Source organism: Myotis davidii, unplaced genomic scaffold (assembly GCF_000327345.1).
Source record: "Myotis davidii unplaced genomic scaffold, ASM32734v1 scaffold78, whole genome shotgun sequence".
Classification (NCBI taxonomy): Eukaryota; Metazoa; Chordata; class Mammalia; order Chiroptera; family Vespertilionidae; genus Myotis; species Myotis davidii.
The window spans coordinates 2273480-2290028 of NW_006290305.1; the positions used below are offsets into that span (position 1 = coordinate 2273480).

Consider the following 16549-nt stretch of genomic DNA (forward strand, 5'->3'; position numbering starts at 1 on the left):
TCTCCCCGTCCCCTCCCCCTACCCATGTCCCTCTCGCCCTGCACTGGATTCTGAAGGAAGTAACCTGTTTTTCTTTGCTCTCCCACGTGCCTGAAGGAAGCTGAGGCAGCACAGAGGGGGGCAGCGGGATGCAGCTCCATCACAGACAGACCTGGGTCTCAACTCTGGCGCTGCGGCCACTGGTCGCTGCGACCTAGAGCAGCCCCTCTCGGGCCTGTGCTGTCCCCTGCCCGATATACCTGGGAGAAGCCGCACACCTTCCAGCACTGTCGCAAGAACTGAATGAGACCACATATGAGCAAACTCCTGGCACAGAAAACAATTCATCTTTATTCCTCGTGTCAGCTCTGTGAAATATCAGATCTGAAATCAATGTGAGCGTAATTCCAAAAGGGCAAGGAAAACACCCTTAATTTTCTGAAATTTTACCACAGAAGAACAAAAATAAGTTTAGAGGATAAGACCAGCCTGGTTTCTCATCTTACTTCTGATACGAAGGAACCCTGAGCCTGGCCCTACCTACAGCTGTGTGGAACACACATTGTCACCCTGCTTCTGGAACCAAAAGGAATCTGCCTTACACTGCCCTGGAAATATCCTAAAACCCCACCGCCAGCTGCAGGGAACAGTGTCCACGTCACCACACTCTCTGTTGTTGGTGAAGCGTTTGTAACGGAGCCACACAGCATTCACCGGAGGTTACGCATGTTTACTTTGGCATCCCTTTTCTCGGGTTCCTATTTGCACAGTGTCCTGAAATAAGTAGATGCAGCCCTGGGACTCCACCTTGGGCTCCCCGAGGCAAACACTCATGACTTGATGACAGCACCATGGCACTGCCCTCGAGGCCCCTGGAGAAGAAGCCATCACCCAGGGCCATCTCTGAGGACAGGCAGGTGGATGATGGGACCATGCCTGTCCTCAGAGAGGCAGAGACCATGTCGATGGAATATAAATAGAGGGAACCGTCCGTGAGCAGACAGGCAGGGGGGCTGTGCAGAAGTCCTCAGCCTCCCTGGACCACGCTCCCCACCCCACGGCCGCTCGTGGTCACCTGCTCTGCACCAGTTAATAGCGAAGCTCATGACGGCACCTAGACTGTGAGTACCAGGGAGAGGCATCTGCTTTCAGTCCAGGATGAGGAGTCCAGACTCTTTAGGAACCAAGAAGAAACCACAGAAAGTGTGGGGGCAAGAGAAGGTATTTCCAGCAGACCTAACGCGGGGAGAGGGTGAAGGCAGGAAGGCAGCTGCCTTCTTTCCAGCTGTAGCGCTTTGCATCTGTCCAGCAGGAGCTCCGTAAACCTGTTCAGGAAACGCAGCCCTGTTAAGTACTACGCTCTAGCTCCAGTGCGGGCAGCACAGGAACACCTGCACTGCGGACTGGGGGAGGCAGCACCTCAGACCGGCAGCACGCGCTGTGGAGAGCTATCCCTCCATGGTGTTCTTTATAAAAAGCCTTCAGGGTCTTGTCACTTGGGAAATGCTGCCAACTATCTGCCTATCTGCCAACTATTTAGCTGCAGTCTCATACTAAACTCTGTAAAGTTCTGCAGTAAAGAACCCGATTTAAATGTCTTCTTCTCGAGTTTGGCCATAAATCGCCTGGATCCCTTTTACTGAGAAACGGCGTTCACTATCTCCTCCTGGCAACTCTGCAGAGTGTGGGCTGAGGTCGTCTACGGATCAGCACATGGGCGCGACCTTGAAAGGATGAGTAATAAGCCGAAGGTCTGGGTGGTGGGAAGGGGGTGACCCAGGATCCTCTGGGGCCTTTCAGAGCCCTGGGAACAGTGTGGCTCCAGTCACGCCTCCAGTTAAGGCCACATCCCCCCCGGGAAGGGTCCCAGCACTCCTGCCAGTGTGAACGAATTCTAGGGGAGAAAAACAGGCATCCCAACAATCCAATGGAAGCAGTGCTGCCTTTTTGTTCATTAATAGCTAAGTAAACCTGGTCACCATCATCTATAAAATAGCTCTCGTTCAGATACCTAAAAACTATTAAATCAACTCCTACCCTTCTCCTTTATGAGTGAAGGGTAGGAGTTAACTTATTAAACAACTAGGTCTGATTATTCTTTTATCAAGAAAGACTTGCAAATCCTATAGGAATTTAATTCACCTTCCTAGTTATCGAAGTTTAAATGTTTGTTCAAACATCGAATGAAATGATTCAGAGAACCTAAGACAATACTGCAAACCCTTTACAGTATCTAAGAGTGACATTGGGGGTGGGGAGGAGGCAGGATCTCAAACCAGCATCTTCGTTAGGATGTGCATAGTGGTAACTCGGGCAGGGCGCACTCCACACCACCAAGAGCACAGTAAACCTCCGACGAAATCTCCATCACCATTAGGACGCCTCAGCGGAGGCCTGACTGACATATCCTGGAAGGATGCCCATTTCTATTTGCCCAGAGGCTCTGGGGGGGGGGGAGTGTTTCTACAAGAGTCTTATCGTGCTGGAGTCTGACTTTGGAGTCATCATGGCCTCACTGAACTACAGCCACACAGAAAAACTGCCTGGACCCGTGGTCGGCAAACTGCAGCTCGCAAGCCACATGCGGCTCTTTGGCCCCTTGAGTGTGGCTCTTCCTAAGCCTTAGGAGTATCCTAATTAAGTTAATAATGATGTACCTACCTATGTAGTTTAAGTTTAAAAAGTTTGGCTCTCAAAAGAAATTTCAATCGCTGTACTGTTGATATTTGGCTCCGTTGACTAATGAGTTTGCCGACCACTGGGCCCTGGACGATCAAAAACAGTAAACTGAGGATGCTTGAGTTTTGCTTCGCCCTGATGAAATACTAGCATTGTCGCCCTAACGATGGGTCCCAGGTAGCCTACAGCAGCGCGCTGCAAAAGCTCCACAAGCGTGAATTAGTCTCACGACACCCCGCAGGGTAGCAGGGCGGCTCCATCTCACAGCGGAATAGCAGGGACAGGCCCCAGCAACGCAAACAGGCAACTGGAAGAAACTGAGCCCAGCGCAGTCTCAGAAGCTAGGACCAGCCAATCCCTTTGGAAAGTCAACCAAAAACCTTAATAAAGTTCACATCTTTGGACTTAATAATTCTGTGCCTAATAGTTTATCCTAAGGAAATAACCCAATATTCAGAAGAGTTTTTTTGCACAGTGTTCATCAAAGAATTATTTATAAGGGGAGAAGCTGTCAAAAACTCCAATATCCAACAATAAAAGCACAACTTTAAAATTCAAGTACACATGCATAAAAGAATATCATAAAGCAATTTTAAGTCATATTTAAAAGAAAATGCTCATAATGTAATTTTAAAAAGGGAATGATCAGATTATAAAATTGAATATATATTATGAACACAGTCCTGTGAGAAAAATTTTGCACAGGAAAAAAATATTGAAAGGACACAAGCCAAAACATTAATGAAAATGGCAATATTCTGCATGGGTAATTATTTTTCTTTTTTAGACTTTTATGTGCTTTCCAAATTTTCTTACAATGTTCAGGTATTACTTATAAAGGGGGAAATTAATTTTTTTTATAAAATAGTATCTAAATGGTTAAGATCATTTCTAAATTACATGCACTGTAATTAAAACAGTGTATAAATTTCTTTATGCAACATTTAGCCTAAGAAAATCAAAATTGGGAAGTTGAATTTGAAATATGTATCCATGTGAGTATATCTACATTCACACAGGAAGCAAGGCTTAAGAGGAGACTTCGAACCACACGGGTGGGCCAGCGGTGTCATGGGGAGTGGGGCCTTGCAAGCTCCCACCACCCGCCATGGGAATGCCATGCACTGCAAAGAGGCAACGGGCTTGCCAGGCGAACACAGCTTCACACAGGTCTCCCAGCCTTCCCTCCCAGCCAGGCTGCAGCCCCCAAGTCCTTATTGAAGAGGAATCTTAAACACCTTGCATAAACAAAATACAAACTGACATATTTTTCAAGGGGAGGTATGGTTAACTGTTTTGCCCTAAAACAAAAGCCAAGGAAAAATGCCCTAACCCCTTCACCATTTCAGTTATCTAAAGCAAGGCTCCTTTCCATGAGCCTAAAGAATCAGCAAACTCAGTCTATCTTCCATTCCAAAAACTAAGACGTTAGCATCTTTAGTTGCCCTGGGATAAGAAAAGACTATACTCCACAAACATACGAAAAGCAAACCAACTAAGAGGGTGGGCACCAGCCTCCCACTGACCTCCATCTAAGACCACAGCTTTGGCTAGCTGCTTGGGCAGGGACAGAGGGGCAGCTCTTGCATCCTACACCATAAGTAACTTTTACCGATTATGTGGGCAAAGAAAGATGAGAAGAGCAGGCAGAGAATAAAAATGATGAGCTGAGTCCACCGGGACCCACCTCCAGAGAAGGCTGGGTACTTACAACTCCCTTATTTTACCGCTGATTATTTCCCAGAGATATTGGGAAGCTAAAACCATTGTCCCACAGGTGCTGTCGGTACTAACATTCAACACAGCTTCCTTAAGAATGGGTAGATCCGTCAACACAATCCTCCCTCTTACAGGAACGGGACACGTCAGTTGCTTTTCTCAAGAACTGACTCTCCCAACCCATCCCTCACCTCTAAACACTACTCTCTGTGCAGTGCTGGCTCTCAGTGCTTCCCAGACTTCCATGTGTGCTGAGCACTTGGGGATCTTGTTAAGATGCAGGTCCTGAATTAGCAGGGCTGGGTGATGCAGAGACCAAGTCAATCCCAATCTCTGCAGGGTGAGAACCAGGCAGTGCGGCAAGGCTCCCCAGGTGACCCCTATGGGCAACAGGGGTCACACACATGCTAGAAGATTTGCAAGGGCCACCAGCTCGATCTGACTCCTGGGTACTTGGAGTGTGGCCCCCGCACCGGCAGCACCAACACACTAACACTGGCATCAGAGCTGTTGGGAAGACTGACAGAGGTAACACAGGAAGAGCAGGCAGTAAGTTCTCTAAAACATTAGCCGTGGTTATTACTTCGCTACTAGTAGTGGTATGATCACTATTCAGGTAGGCTGATGTACCTGAGGAGGCCAAATTTGTAAGGAAACAAGAATTCTTTGTAAAACTATGAGTTAAAAGGAAGAAAGGAAAATGTGAGCAGGGGAGTAGCCTCAAGAGGGTGGTTGAACTAACCTTGCAGTGAGGGTGCCTCCTCTATATATGAGTGTGTAGGGAGGTGACCACAGCCAAGGCAGTAACAGTCATAATGACAGCTGCCATTCGTGTGGGCCTTAAATAATGTGCCAGGTACTATCCTAACCACTGAGAATTCTCCAGGCAGAACCCAGGGGTTTCCCTTACTCAGAGCCTACAGTCCCCAGGCCCCAGACTCAGGTGCGCGTGGGATCCTGATGGGGTGGAGGATTCCTTTCCCTCTGGGCAAAGGGACTGCAGAGCCCCCCAAAGAGTGGTGAGAATGGGACATGATGTCTAAGTATGAGCCACGACAGAAAGGTGCCAGGCTCAGAAGGGTGAAGAGACCGGACCCAGAAGCCCACCGCTGGGCTAGCCTACGTTTCGAACCCTGTGCCACTCGTCCTCGGGTTCTCTGTGTCCCATCCTCTCCTCCTTCTCTTTTCTTGCTCCCTCTTCCTCCCAGAACTGCTTCCAGGGGCTTGTTTCCATGCACCACCCAGATGCCTCTCCTCCCAGCGATCTCCTGGAAGATGGGGAGGAGAGTTTGAAGGGCGGTGTTTTTCACAGAGGTGTTTCGTGCCGCGGCCCTGCATGTCACCTCTGCCCAGAGGAGGGGCTGACATTCCACGAAGGAGCAGCTCATGTGACTGAGATAACTGAGGTGTAGCCATGAAGGGGAGGCTGAGGGCATGGTTTTGAGCCTGCCAGGCTGGACGTCCTAAGATAGTTCCAGAGAGCTCAACTTTGTGTGCTCTTTGGAATCTACATTTCAATAGCTGTTTCACTCCTGTTTCACTGAGCCATGACCAGTCTTGGCCACGACCTCCCTAGCCTCCAGGATCAAGGCCCCCATCTTACAGAGGCAGATGCTGAGAGATCTAGGAGTTTGCTCAAAGGTCTGAGCACAAGGACCACCAAGGACTGAACCAGACAACCTGGCCCCGTACTGGGGACTCCATATCAGCCAACAGCGGAAGCCTGCAAAGGATCAAGATCTGTGTTCTGCATCTCACATATGTTGTCTCCTTTTTCCTCTCAGCAGCATCGTGAGAGCTGCACATGACCAGCTTGATTTACAGAGGGAACCGGAAAGGAGCTTGTGACTGTCCAGGTGCAGAGCACTGGTCAGTGGAAGAGGAAGAATCCACTCCAAGCCTGTGTGGCTCCCAAACCTACGCCACACCTCGCTCCAGGCACCCCAACAACCTGGCCTGCCCTCTCCACAGCTACAAACTTTTAGGATTCACAGGACCAGAGAATATGGTCACTTCCTGTGATTATCCTGTCGTCTTTTCTTTAAAAACACCTCTTTTATGGAAACATGTTTTCCCTGAATTCCATGAGGTTCTTCAATGTCACAGCCCCCATTTTATAAATGAGGAGCCAGACACCCAGAATAATTAGTGGCTTCCTGGGATATTAAGCAAATCAGACACAGAACCAGGACCCAATTTCCAAAGCCCCTGTGTCTTGGGCCATGGCTCTGGGGCTCCAGCCAGACTAAGTGGTTCCCTGCAAAGTGTTCAAACTGGCAGGGGGTAAACCGATGTCAAGCAGTGATGCCAGGCTTCTGGGTGAGCTCACATAGGAGAAGCATCCTCGCTGCAAGGCTAGCTCAGCAGGGCTGCCACCCCACCACCATCTGCACGCGAATAAATCTGAGGAAGATAACTACGGACGGGGAGGAAGACGTTACTCATCAGCTAACTTCATTCACTCGAAGAGCTTCCCAGTTCTGTAAACAAAACAGGTCCCTATACATTCCTCCGCAAGGGACAGACGTCCCTTAGAGAAATGTGACTTGCAAGGTATTGTGTGTGCTCTATTACTCAACAAGAGCAGGCTCGTAAAACGTCAAATGCTTTTTCTAAATTCCTATTTAGGGAGAAGGAAAACATGCTATTATTTTGTCAAAATCAGCCACCTTGGCAGCCTGAGCCCCTTGACTCTGTATGGTCTTTAGGTCATCAAAGCAAATGCACATTCATGTTGTACAGTTGTTTGGTATTGCATGGCCTATCAACGAAGAGTTGAAATAGCATTGTCATTTAAATGTGGAGAATTCTCACCTGTGAAAGCATTTGTGGCCTGAAAACCAGCTTCCTGCATACTGCTCCCCAGACAAGCCTGTGCTCCGACTATTGAGCTGTCCTGGCAAGAGGAAACCGCCTGGGCGAGGCCTCAGGTCACTTCCATCTTAGCTTGTCGGAGTCCATTGCTTTGCCCCGTCCAGCTTTGGGTAGCATCTGAGGCCCACCTGCCCTGCTCCCAGAGAGCAGGCGGTACCTGGGACAGCACCCAGTCCAGCACGTGCACACTTGGGGCACACAGTCACCTCAGCCGTCCAGCCAGAGGGTGCAGGCCATGGTGAGCCTGGGAGGGTCGGAAGCTGTCTCAGTGAGGCCTGCTCTCCCCCTCAGAGCGGGGGCCTCCTCTGCAGCTCGGCAGCCAGCATCCTCCTCGGCTCCGACGCTCCAGTGGAGTTCGGTGTGGTCTGATCTGCTGCTCTCTGTGCTTTGCGTCTCTCCTCTTTCTGAAATTAAAAAGAAATAGGTCACTTTACTGAGGATCTGTAGGAGCAATAAATTTACCAGACCCACCCAGAGTCATGCTCAGAACCACAGGGAAGGCACAGGAGAGCTCTGGGAAGAGGCAGCTGCAGACTTTGTCCTGAGTGACAGGAAAGGGCGGAGGGCAAGACAAAAACAGGGCTCACTGCTCCAAGCCTCTCCAAGGACGGCCACTGAGGCCCCCCAGCTTACAATGTCCTTCCCGAGGTTAACAGAGTTCACAGATACCCCGAAGAACCCGTTTTCCAAGCTCATTCCCAAGGTCTTAAAAGTGGGATCTGAGGTCCATACCCACTGCTGTCTAGGAAGGACCAGGGTTGAGAAATTTTAAAAATGACTCTTAAGGGGGAAGCAAAGGCTCATATTAATTCTTTTAGGAGAGTGAGAAGGAAGGGCAAATTTAATCTACAAACTTTTCCATATATATAACATAATAATAACACTTTACAAAATACTTTCAGATAGCCCACGGTTGTTATATTACACAAGAAGTAGCATTAACAAGAATGTCAGAAGCCCAAAGGACCAGACTTTTAAAACGGAATCCTAAACATGAATCTCCAGTATTAGAGGGGGAAAAAAATTTTTTTCATTATCATCACTTCTTCCTACTCAGTTTATAACTAATTTTTAGAAAATGTAACCTTATTCCTCATTTTCACCATCAAACTAAAAGAAAAATAATTTAAGAAAACAGCACATAACAGAAATCCTCTATTAAAGCCCTTTTATTGCTGTAAATATAAATATAAGGTAGTAAAATAAAACATCACTAATACAGACTAACCATAAGTAAAACTTTATGTATTGATGAAGCACTTTAATTATATTAAGAAATTCAATTACCTTCACACACCTGCAGTAACAATCTCAGATAATAAGGTATAGCCCAGTAGGAATCCTTAAGTTTAATGAATAGGTAAAGTTTTTATTTTAACTAAAAACCATTTATATAAATGGTGGTGTTGAAGTCCTTGAAAATGTGGGAAAATGTTTTTTTTCTCTGAAATTAAATATTCCATATAAAATGACCAACACATACAGTATCAGCATCCCAAAGTCCTGCACCAACTTCTAAAGTAAACTAATCACATGCACCATAGTTATCCATTTCAGGAAAAGACATTGCCAGATAAAAACAAAAGCCCACCTGGCCTGAAACTATGATGCTTTTGATGCACAGAAATGCTAGGCTTTATCTGTCCCCTTTCTTTGAACTCAGAGAAAAACTGAGAGTGGTCAGGTTTTTGTTGTTTTACTGGGAGGAGGGGTTGTTTATATTATTTCATTTCATTGAGAAAGGTATGACAGCTCACTTTTTAGGAAATCAAGCTATCCTACACAATATTGCAAATGGCTATGGGAAAGATTGAGGCAGATGTGGGTAGCAATAGAAGAAACAACAAGCTTTTTTTCTTTTACTGTCATTATCACACTCAGCAATTCTTAACTTTACTTCTAAAATAGAGGTAGTTCATTGCTAGGGCTCAGCCATGGTCTTGGCCAGGAGTTTTAGAGCATGATGTGTGAGATTCCCAACAAAGGATGGAGGGACACAATCGTAAGTTTCCTTATATGCAATTTTCAAGTTAAAATGAAACCATAAGGGCTATCAGTGTTTTCTTCCTAACCGCTAACAACACAGCAAGATACACTTTCTAGAAACATAGTACAAGGGTCTCCAGAACCTGGAGTCATCTTTCTATTCAGTGAGGGGTCCAACCCACCCGAACAGGGCCAGAAACCCAGCCATGCTCGGGAACAAAGTGTCAGATGACCCAACAGCCTGGGCCACCGAGAATCAGCAGAAAAGGCAGAGAAGCTGACCAATCATGCCTCATCCGCTTGTCCTTCCATCCTCTTGCCCATCCCATCTCCCACTCTCAGGTGGCGCCCGCTCCGGAACCGCCGCTCACTTTCTCATCTCAGCTCCAACAACCCTCCTCAGCGATGCCTCCTAGGTCGTTCCCAGGCTAAATGCGGGGCCCGGTTACCAGCACTTGCCATAGTTGTGGCTGCATGCAGGGGTGGTGACTGCTTAGTGCCCATCTTCCCACTAGACCTTAAGCACCATGAGGCCAAGGACAGTGAAAGGATGACTCTCCGTTTCCCTCAGCACCGAGGACAGGCACTCCGGAAACACGCGTTTACTGGATGAGTGGATGAGTGGATACAGAGAGGGGCACATACAGAAGGGCTCAGCAAATGTCTACAAAACAACCCCCCACCCCCAGCCGTGAACTGACAAGCAGCGTTTCCTGGGCTGAGAGGCTGCTCCTCAGCGCTGACTCCGGCCTCTGGACTGGCAAGCACTTCTCCTACAGCCCATCTAGGTCAAGAGGAGGCAGTGCTATGAGCAGTGATTCCACTGCACTCACACTTCACAGAACCTCCTACCCAGGAAAGGGCCGGAGGGGTCATGGCTTTAAATTCTTTCCACCCTCGGGGAGAAAACTCTAGCCCCACAGAGGTTAAACAACAGCCACAAAAAGTAGGGTGCAGGAGAGTCGCACTAATCCCTGAATGTCTTGCCCCGACAACCACTGTTCTTCCCACGCTAGTGCTGAATCTCACGCAGTTCCCTAAACCAAAGTACCTTGAAGCCTAATAATACCCAAGTCAAGAAAATCAAGGCTGGGGGGAGAGAAAGCATAAAGAAGGAGGCAACTTACCCAGGACACAAGGTCACCGACTAATCCTGAGCCACAGCCACACATTCAAAGGCCCCCCTCTACCCAAGCACATTACCGCCATCCTGTCGTCACACACACACACACACACACACACACAGGCGTTCTATTTATCCTGGGAAGATGGGCAGGACTAACCAGGAAATAATTAATTCAATATTGCACTTGAAAAATGTCATTAAGCCCCTCCCATAACAGAGTAACAGTTACTAAGGAAATAGAGCACACCAAACGGAAAAACACCCCCACAGGAAGGGACAGTTTTAAAAAACATGAACACCCACAAAACCTCACCAAATAAGTTGTGGAGATATGTTTGCTTTACCTCTTGTGCATAAAACTTTTATGAAATGCAGTGCTCCTAGGAATCACTGGGGATTGAAAACTTAACTGCATTCGACAGATCCGAGGTTTCGTGGAAGTGCACACTGTGAAAACAGACACAGCAATTCCGGAAACATCGGGTGACACGCCGGGAACAGAGGCCAACACCCAACAGAGAAGAGAAACAACCCCTTATCAAAATCTAGTCACATTCAAAAAATGCGTAGTGCATCAACAATAAACACTGCCGTTTCATTTTTTTATTTCCTCTCGCTGTGGACAGACTGCTTTGCGGGCTGCATGTCGGTTACCTAGGTGACGGCTAGACGGAGCAGCCTGAAGGGCTCCAGGCATAGAGACCTGGGAGCGGAGGCCCCGTGCTTGTGTCTGACGGACCCATCCCTGCTCTACCCACCAGACAAGGCCCAGGGAGAAAGGAACACTGAGAGACAGATAGCCCTGGCCTTGACAAATTGAGGCACGGTTGTAAAATTCAAAACATAAAAATTAATGTATTAAGACTTGTACTGCACTGCTTACCAAAAAAAAAAAAAAATCTCAACTATGGGCTGGTTCATTTAAGTTCAAAGTGGCAATGACCAGATGTGAGAATAAGTGGAAAAAGAAACCCAAGGATCTATTTCCGACCAGAGCTAGACTGTGTCATCCTGGGAGAAAGACCTCCCACTTCTCCACGAGTTTCTCTGCCTCATGAACAGACGGTTTTAGACCTCAGCAAGTACCAGTCAGTCAAGATGTCCGAAAGCAATAGGACCTTAGAAACACCATGGCCTGCCCGCATGGCAGCAGTGGGGCAGAGCACAGGGCAGGGCATCCCCCCGGTTCTGGGCCACTTACAGGACTTAGGCAAGTCCCGCAGCCTGCCAGGCTCCCATTTCCTCATGTGTGAAGTGAGAAGGGGAACTGAAGGGCCCTTTGGATCTGAGTGTGCCCCTGAGGCAGTGTCTCTGATCAAGGCAGACAGGACACATGTGCATGAAGAGGACACGGCAAACAAGCCCCGGAAATCTGCACACAAACACAAGTCTGGGAACACGTCTGAGAAACGGGCTGCCTGCAACGGGGGGAGGTTGAGTTGGGGTGCTACTGATTCTTCAGGGTATTTTTAATTTCTGTGGTTCAAGGCTATAAAACAAGTGTAGCTTTTAAAATGCCACAAACAGGGAAACGTGGCAATTATATTAGGACATCCTCTGAAATGTCTCCTTGTCAAATATGACACTTGATAAATCCTGAAGGATCTACACAGTCTGAGGCTCTATTCATACCAGGTTAGAGAAAGTGTCCCCCCAAAATAATAACGTATGATCACTGTCCCCAGTGAATCGTGAAGTCTATATCTATCTCCTTATACTATCTAGGAGCAAAGGAAGCCACAAGGGACCATGGGTCCCACCCTTTCATTTCATGGAGAAGAGGCCCAGGGAGGAGAGAGGACCTGCTGAAGGTGACTGTAGTGATGAAGGCAGAACTGGGACCAGATCCAGGTGTCAGCCTAGGCCCAAGCTCAGAGTTCTTCCATACATGCCCGTTGGCAAAGGAAGAAGCTGAGAAAGGGGTACAGTATACATCTGGACCAACTGCCACTATTTCCACTTTCCCAAGCCCAAACTGGACCACGCCCACGACACCAACGTGCCCGAAAGAAAAGGCAAGGAAGAGCCAGCGGCTTGGCACAGAGCCACACAGTCCTCGGGAGAACGTGCGCTGCAGTGTGCCTGACCCCGTCTGAGCATTTCACGGTCACCTGAGGACTCCAGCTAAGCAGAGGGAGCCGAGTAAGAAATGGTTACCTCTCCCAGCCTGGTGGGACAGGCTGGCCACACCAGGAGGTGGGCTCTGCGGTGCTCTCCCCCGTCTCAATTTTCTTAAGATAAAGGCAGCTTACAATGGGCATGACAGGCAAAGAGAAAGGTGTCATGCAGGGAGCTAACAAGTGTGAGCAGAAGGGGACGGGGAGCTGTCATCTCGTTCTTTGGTGAGAGTAGAAGAGAATATGGATTGACGAGCTATTTATATGAAATAATTTTTGCCCTCCTTGCAAATACCCTCCAATGCCCTCATCACCCATGGAGGCCTGCTCTGCCAATACCTGCGCTCACAGCTCCCTATGCCAAGTTACTTCCTGCCTCTGCTAATGGCAGGCTCCCATCAGGTACCTGGGCCTTGACCAGGACTCTCTCCACTCTCTGGCTGCAGCTTCTCATTCAGTATTTCAACTATCTGTGGGGTCATTACTGTAGCCAGGCATTATTTTGGGTGCTGGGAGACAGCAGTGAGCAAAACAGACCATGCTCCTGTACCCACAGTGCCTATGTCATCTCTGTGGAGCTGTTTCCTAACAAAACCTTTTCTTGTTAATCCTTGTATCCTTGGCATTGATAATGGAGACCACAATACAGCAGTTCCTCAGGAAATGCTGGTTACACTGCACTGAATCGTAGCTGAGCTTAAGCTGGGTCACCTTGTCACTCTACTGCCTCCATCCTGCATCAGATGCACAAAGCACCAAGGGCACAGTCCACAAGCAGGTGGTTGGCCACAGCACTCAGACCCTGGAGGGCACTCCGGATGGGAAGTGCCAGCTGGGCCTCTGAAGCACAGGGAGGGACGACCCCTCCACCATCTTCAGAGATAAAACACGCTCAACTGAGAGCCTCACACACAAACGGGCCAGGGGACAGAAGGCCGGGCTCTGACTCAGACTACGTTGGGTTTACCTCATTCTAGGCTGCTTGTGATTTTGGCAGTTACTTAACACCCCCACCATGAGCCTCAGTTTCATCATCTGTAAAATGGAAGTAACAGGGCATACTTCATAGAATTAGGATGTATTTAATGAGAAAACATGTACCAAAAAAAAATTTCTCTAATAAATGTTAAAGAAATAATAGTCGCTACAATGATTACAGCTCACCTGAGCAGGTGACTGATAATTTACGTCTTTGAGAATATACCCCACCCGCCCTCTCTCAGTTCTTATCTGACCATGTCCAATTATCTCGTAGTTCCTCAGTTGATTTGTCTTGTGTGTTGTTGTTTTTTAAGTTCTCAACAGATAAAAATCTAAGCTCAAAAGCATTCTATGTCAGTCAAATTAATAAGAGAGAAACGAAGGAAAGGATACAAAATTTTAGAAAATGTGTGGGTGAGGTATCTGGTATGAAATGTGGTAGAAGAAAAAAATTACAAAGAAGAAACTTTAAAAGGAAAAGAAGCCTCCTGATATTCAGGGTTTTTTTTCATGTTTTCATATTAAAATATCAAATTTGCAAGACAACAATAGATAGTAATAAGTAAGTTTAACAAAAGGTTCTATATCCTCTTGCCAGGGTCTCGCTCTCTTCCATCCTCTTCCATTTGGTTTGCTCGGTTTGTAAAGTGTTAACTTTTTAAACCCTTTACATGCACTTCTCAAGCTTTCACAGGCCCCAAGAATGACACTGCACCGAGAGGACCCCTACCAGCCCCAGGGCTCCTCTACTCGACAGGGGGTGTGGGACAGAGGCACCAACACTCTTAACAACTAAAAAATGATCAACAGGAAAACAGCCGATGCTCCCTACAGAAATGAATGACCTGCATCATTTCATCACTCACATTAGCACAGGTTTCCTAAATGCCGCTTGTTTGCAAAGCTCCAGACCAGCTCCTCATCTGTCTCTCTTTCATCAAACACACAGGGAATGCCTAAATCGTCATGAAATAGTTTTGTCTTGTTTACTCAGATTCATCTTCTGAAAAAGTATATTCCCTTAGGAAAAAGAGAACTTGCCACTTCACAGTATTTTACAACTCAATCTCCAGTTTGAGGTAAATAGTGGTGACCAGAAATACTCTAATCATATTTTTCTTAGATATTTCCAAAGAAAAGTCTATGTTGTCTGGGACAGACACGAGAGGAGGGTGACATGCAGAGGGTGCCTGACGGGCATCTCACTAACACCTGCGGCCTGCAAAGCTCTGACCAGTGGCCAATAGAAACCACTGCTCAGTTTAATGTAGGCGCAACTGTGAGTCTCTCTCTCTCTCTCTCTCTCACACACACACACACACACACACACACACACACACACGGTTGTTTAGCCATTTGTGTCCTGGCGGAAAGACTCCTTATGCCCAAATACACCTATTACAACAAAACTCAGAAGCCCTGCTTGCCTCTGGAAAGAGAAGGAAGTTCCCTTTGTCTGCAGATACAGATACAGACAGACTCATCCCATATCCTCTAAGAACTTCAACTTCCACTCAACCACTGTGCTAGTTCTCTCAAGTAAGGGGACCAGAAGCAGCAGCAGTATCACACTTCATCCTAGGAAGATCACGGATTCTATGACTGTCTTAGAGAAGCCACGGGTTCTTATATGAGAGCTAAAGACATCATTTGAGACATACCAAACTGCGCAAACAGAACTCATTTAGCCCAGTTAGTTGGCATTGGTGGAACAATTTAAACCGATCATAAAAATCTAAGATGAACATTTCAGCAGATGTCTGAAAAAATGTAACGCAACATGGTCCTGTCTGCAGTTGGCCCCTGGAGCCACTATCGCCAGCAGCAACGAGTCTGAGAGTGTGATAAACGAGCCCTCGGTGGCACAGTTACACACGATAATGAACGTGACCTCTGCGAGAGGCCCCAGCCATTGGAGGGGCAGTGCCTGACTCCACATATATTAGGGAAACACTGATAGAGTCTCACGTCTTCCTGGAAGGCTGGACGAGGCAGGGCCACGCAAGTGCGTCTGTCCTGAAAAGCAGACAATCAGGGGCAAGGCTGACTGGTATTGACTAATGGGCCCACACAAACCCTGTCCCTGTGTGTGCTGGAGGCCTCCAGCCAAGCAGAAAGAGTTCATTAGACCAATTTCCGCTGCCTTGGTAACAAAGGCTATGCGTGTGATCTTATGCAGAAAAGCAAACGAGTGTTATTCGTGGGGGGAAAACACGACAGACAGGTACTGCGTGTCCCGCCAAGCAGCCCAGGCGGTGGTGGAAACGTGCCTGCCTGTGAGACAGCGCTGGCCCCGCCGGAAGTCAGAGTGTTCATCAGAAGCCATCTCCTGCAGTACCTGAAGCCACGTGTTTGTGAGTTCGCTGCGTTTGTTCAGCTTTAGAAATACTTACCAGTGGCTACAGAAACCATCTCATTCCAAGCAGTGTCCTCACCCCAGCCTCAGTGTCCTGGATGCTAAGTGAGTCTGCCTACATGTCCGCCATCAGGTCTGCACAGGAGCACCTGGTATACCACCAAAGAAAACCACAGGGCCCTGGCAGCAAGAGGAGAGTTTAACCACCAGATTTGGACCCGGAATCACAGTTCACGTTCCCGTCACCTGGCAAAGTTCACTGCACAGGATCTGCCAGGCCTTTCCTGATTTAAGCACGCCAGGCCTCATCAGCCTGACAGGCAACTTTCTCTGCATCTAAAATAGCATCTCCTTTCCGTCCTTCCTTTCCCTCTCAAAGTCTAGTCCTTATTTACTCCCTTCCCCTCCGGAGCTGACAGTAGGAATTGCCTTATTCTAACCAGGTTCAGAAGTGCGCCCTCAGCAAGCTTCTTCAGACAGAGGCCCTGGAGGACCGGAGGAAGGCACAGTGGTGGGAGGGCAGGGAAGGCAGGAGGAGGCTTCACCACAGTGAATAGCCACTCCTCCCCACCCCCACCCGCCCACAGTCCTGTGCATCAGAGCAGGAGAGCGAGCTGTTGCTGCTTTTTACCAAAGCACTCACTCTAGGTCAGTGCTCCCCAAATATCCCCAGAGGAAGCATGCAATCGTCAAAACTAGATTTTGCCCATTTTAAAATATATATTAAATATA

General features: G+C 47.8%; 1 protein-coding gene across 2 annotated transcripts in view; it reads right to left on the minus strand.

Annotated features, from left to right (window-relative positions):
- The window catches only part of LDLRAD4 (low density lipoprotein receptor class A domain containing 4), a 338556-nt gene that overhangs the window by 195473 nt on the left and 126534 nt on the right, over positions 1 to 16549 (minus strand). For both annotated transcript variants that reach the window (XM_006763247.2, XM_006763246.2), the window contains exon 3: positions 7192 to 7655. In XM_006763247.2, coding sequence (XP_006763310.1) covers positions 7192 to 7231 — 40 coding nt within the window. In that variant the 5' untranslated portion in view covers positions 7232 to 7655. The remainder of the gene's footprint in view (positions 1 to 7191; positions 7656 to 16549) is intronic.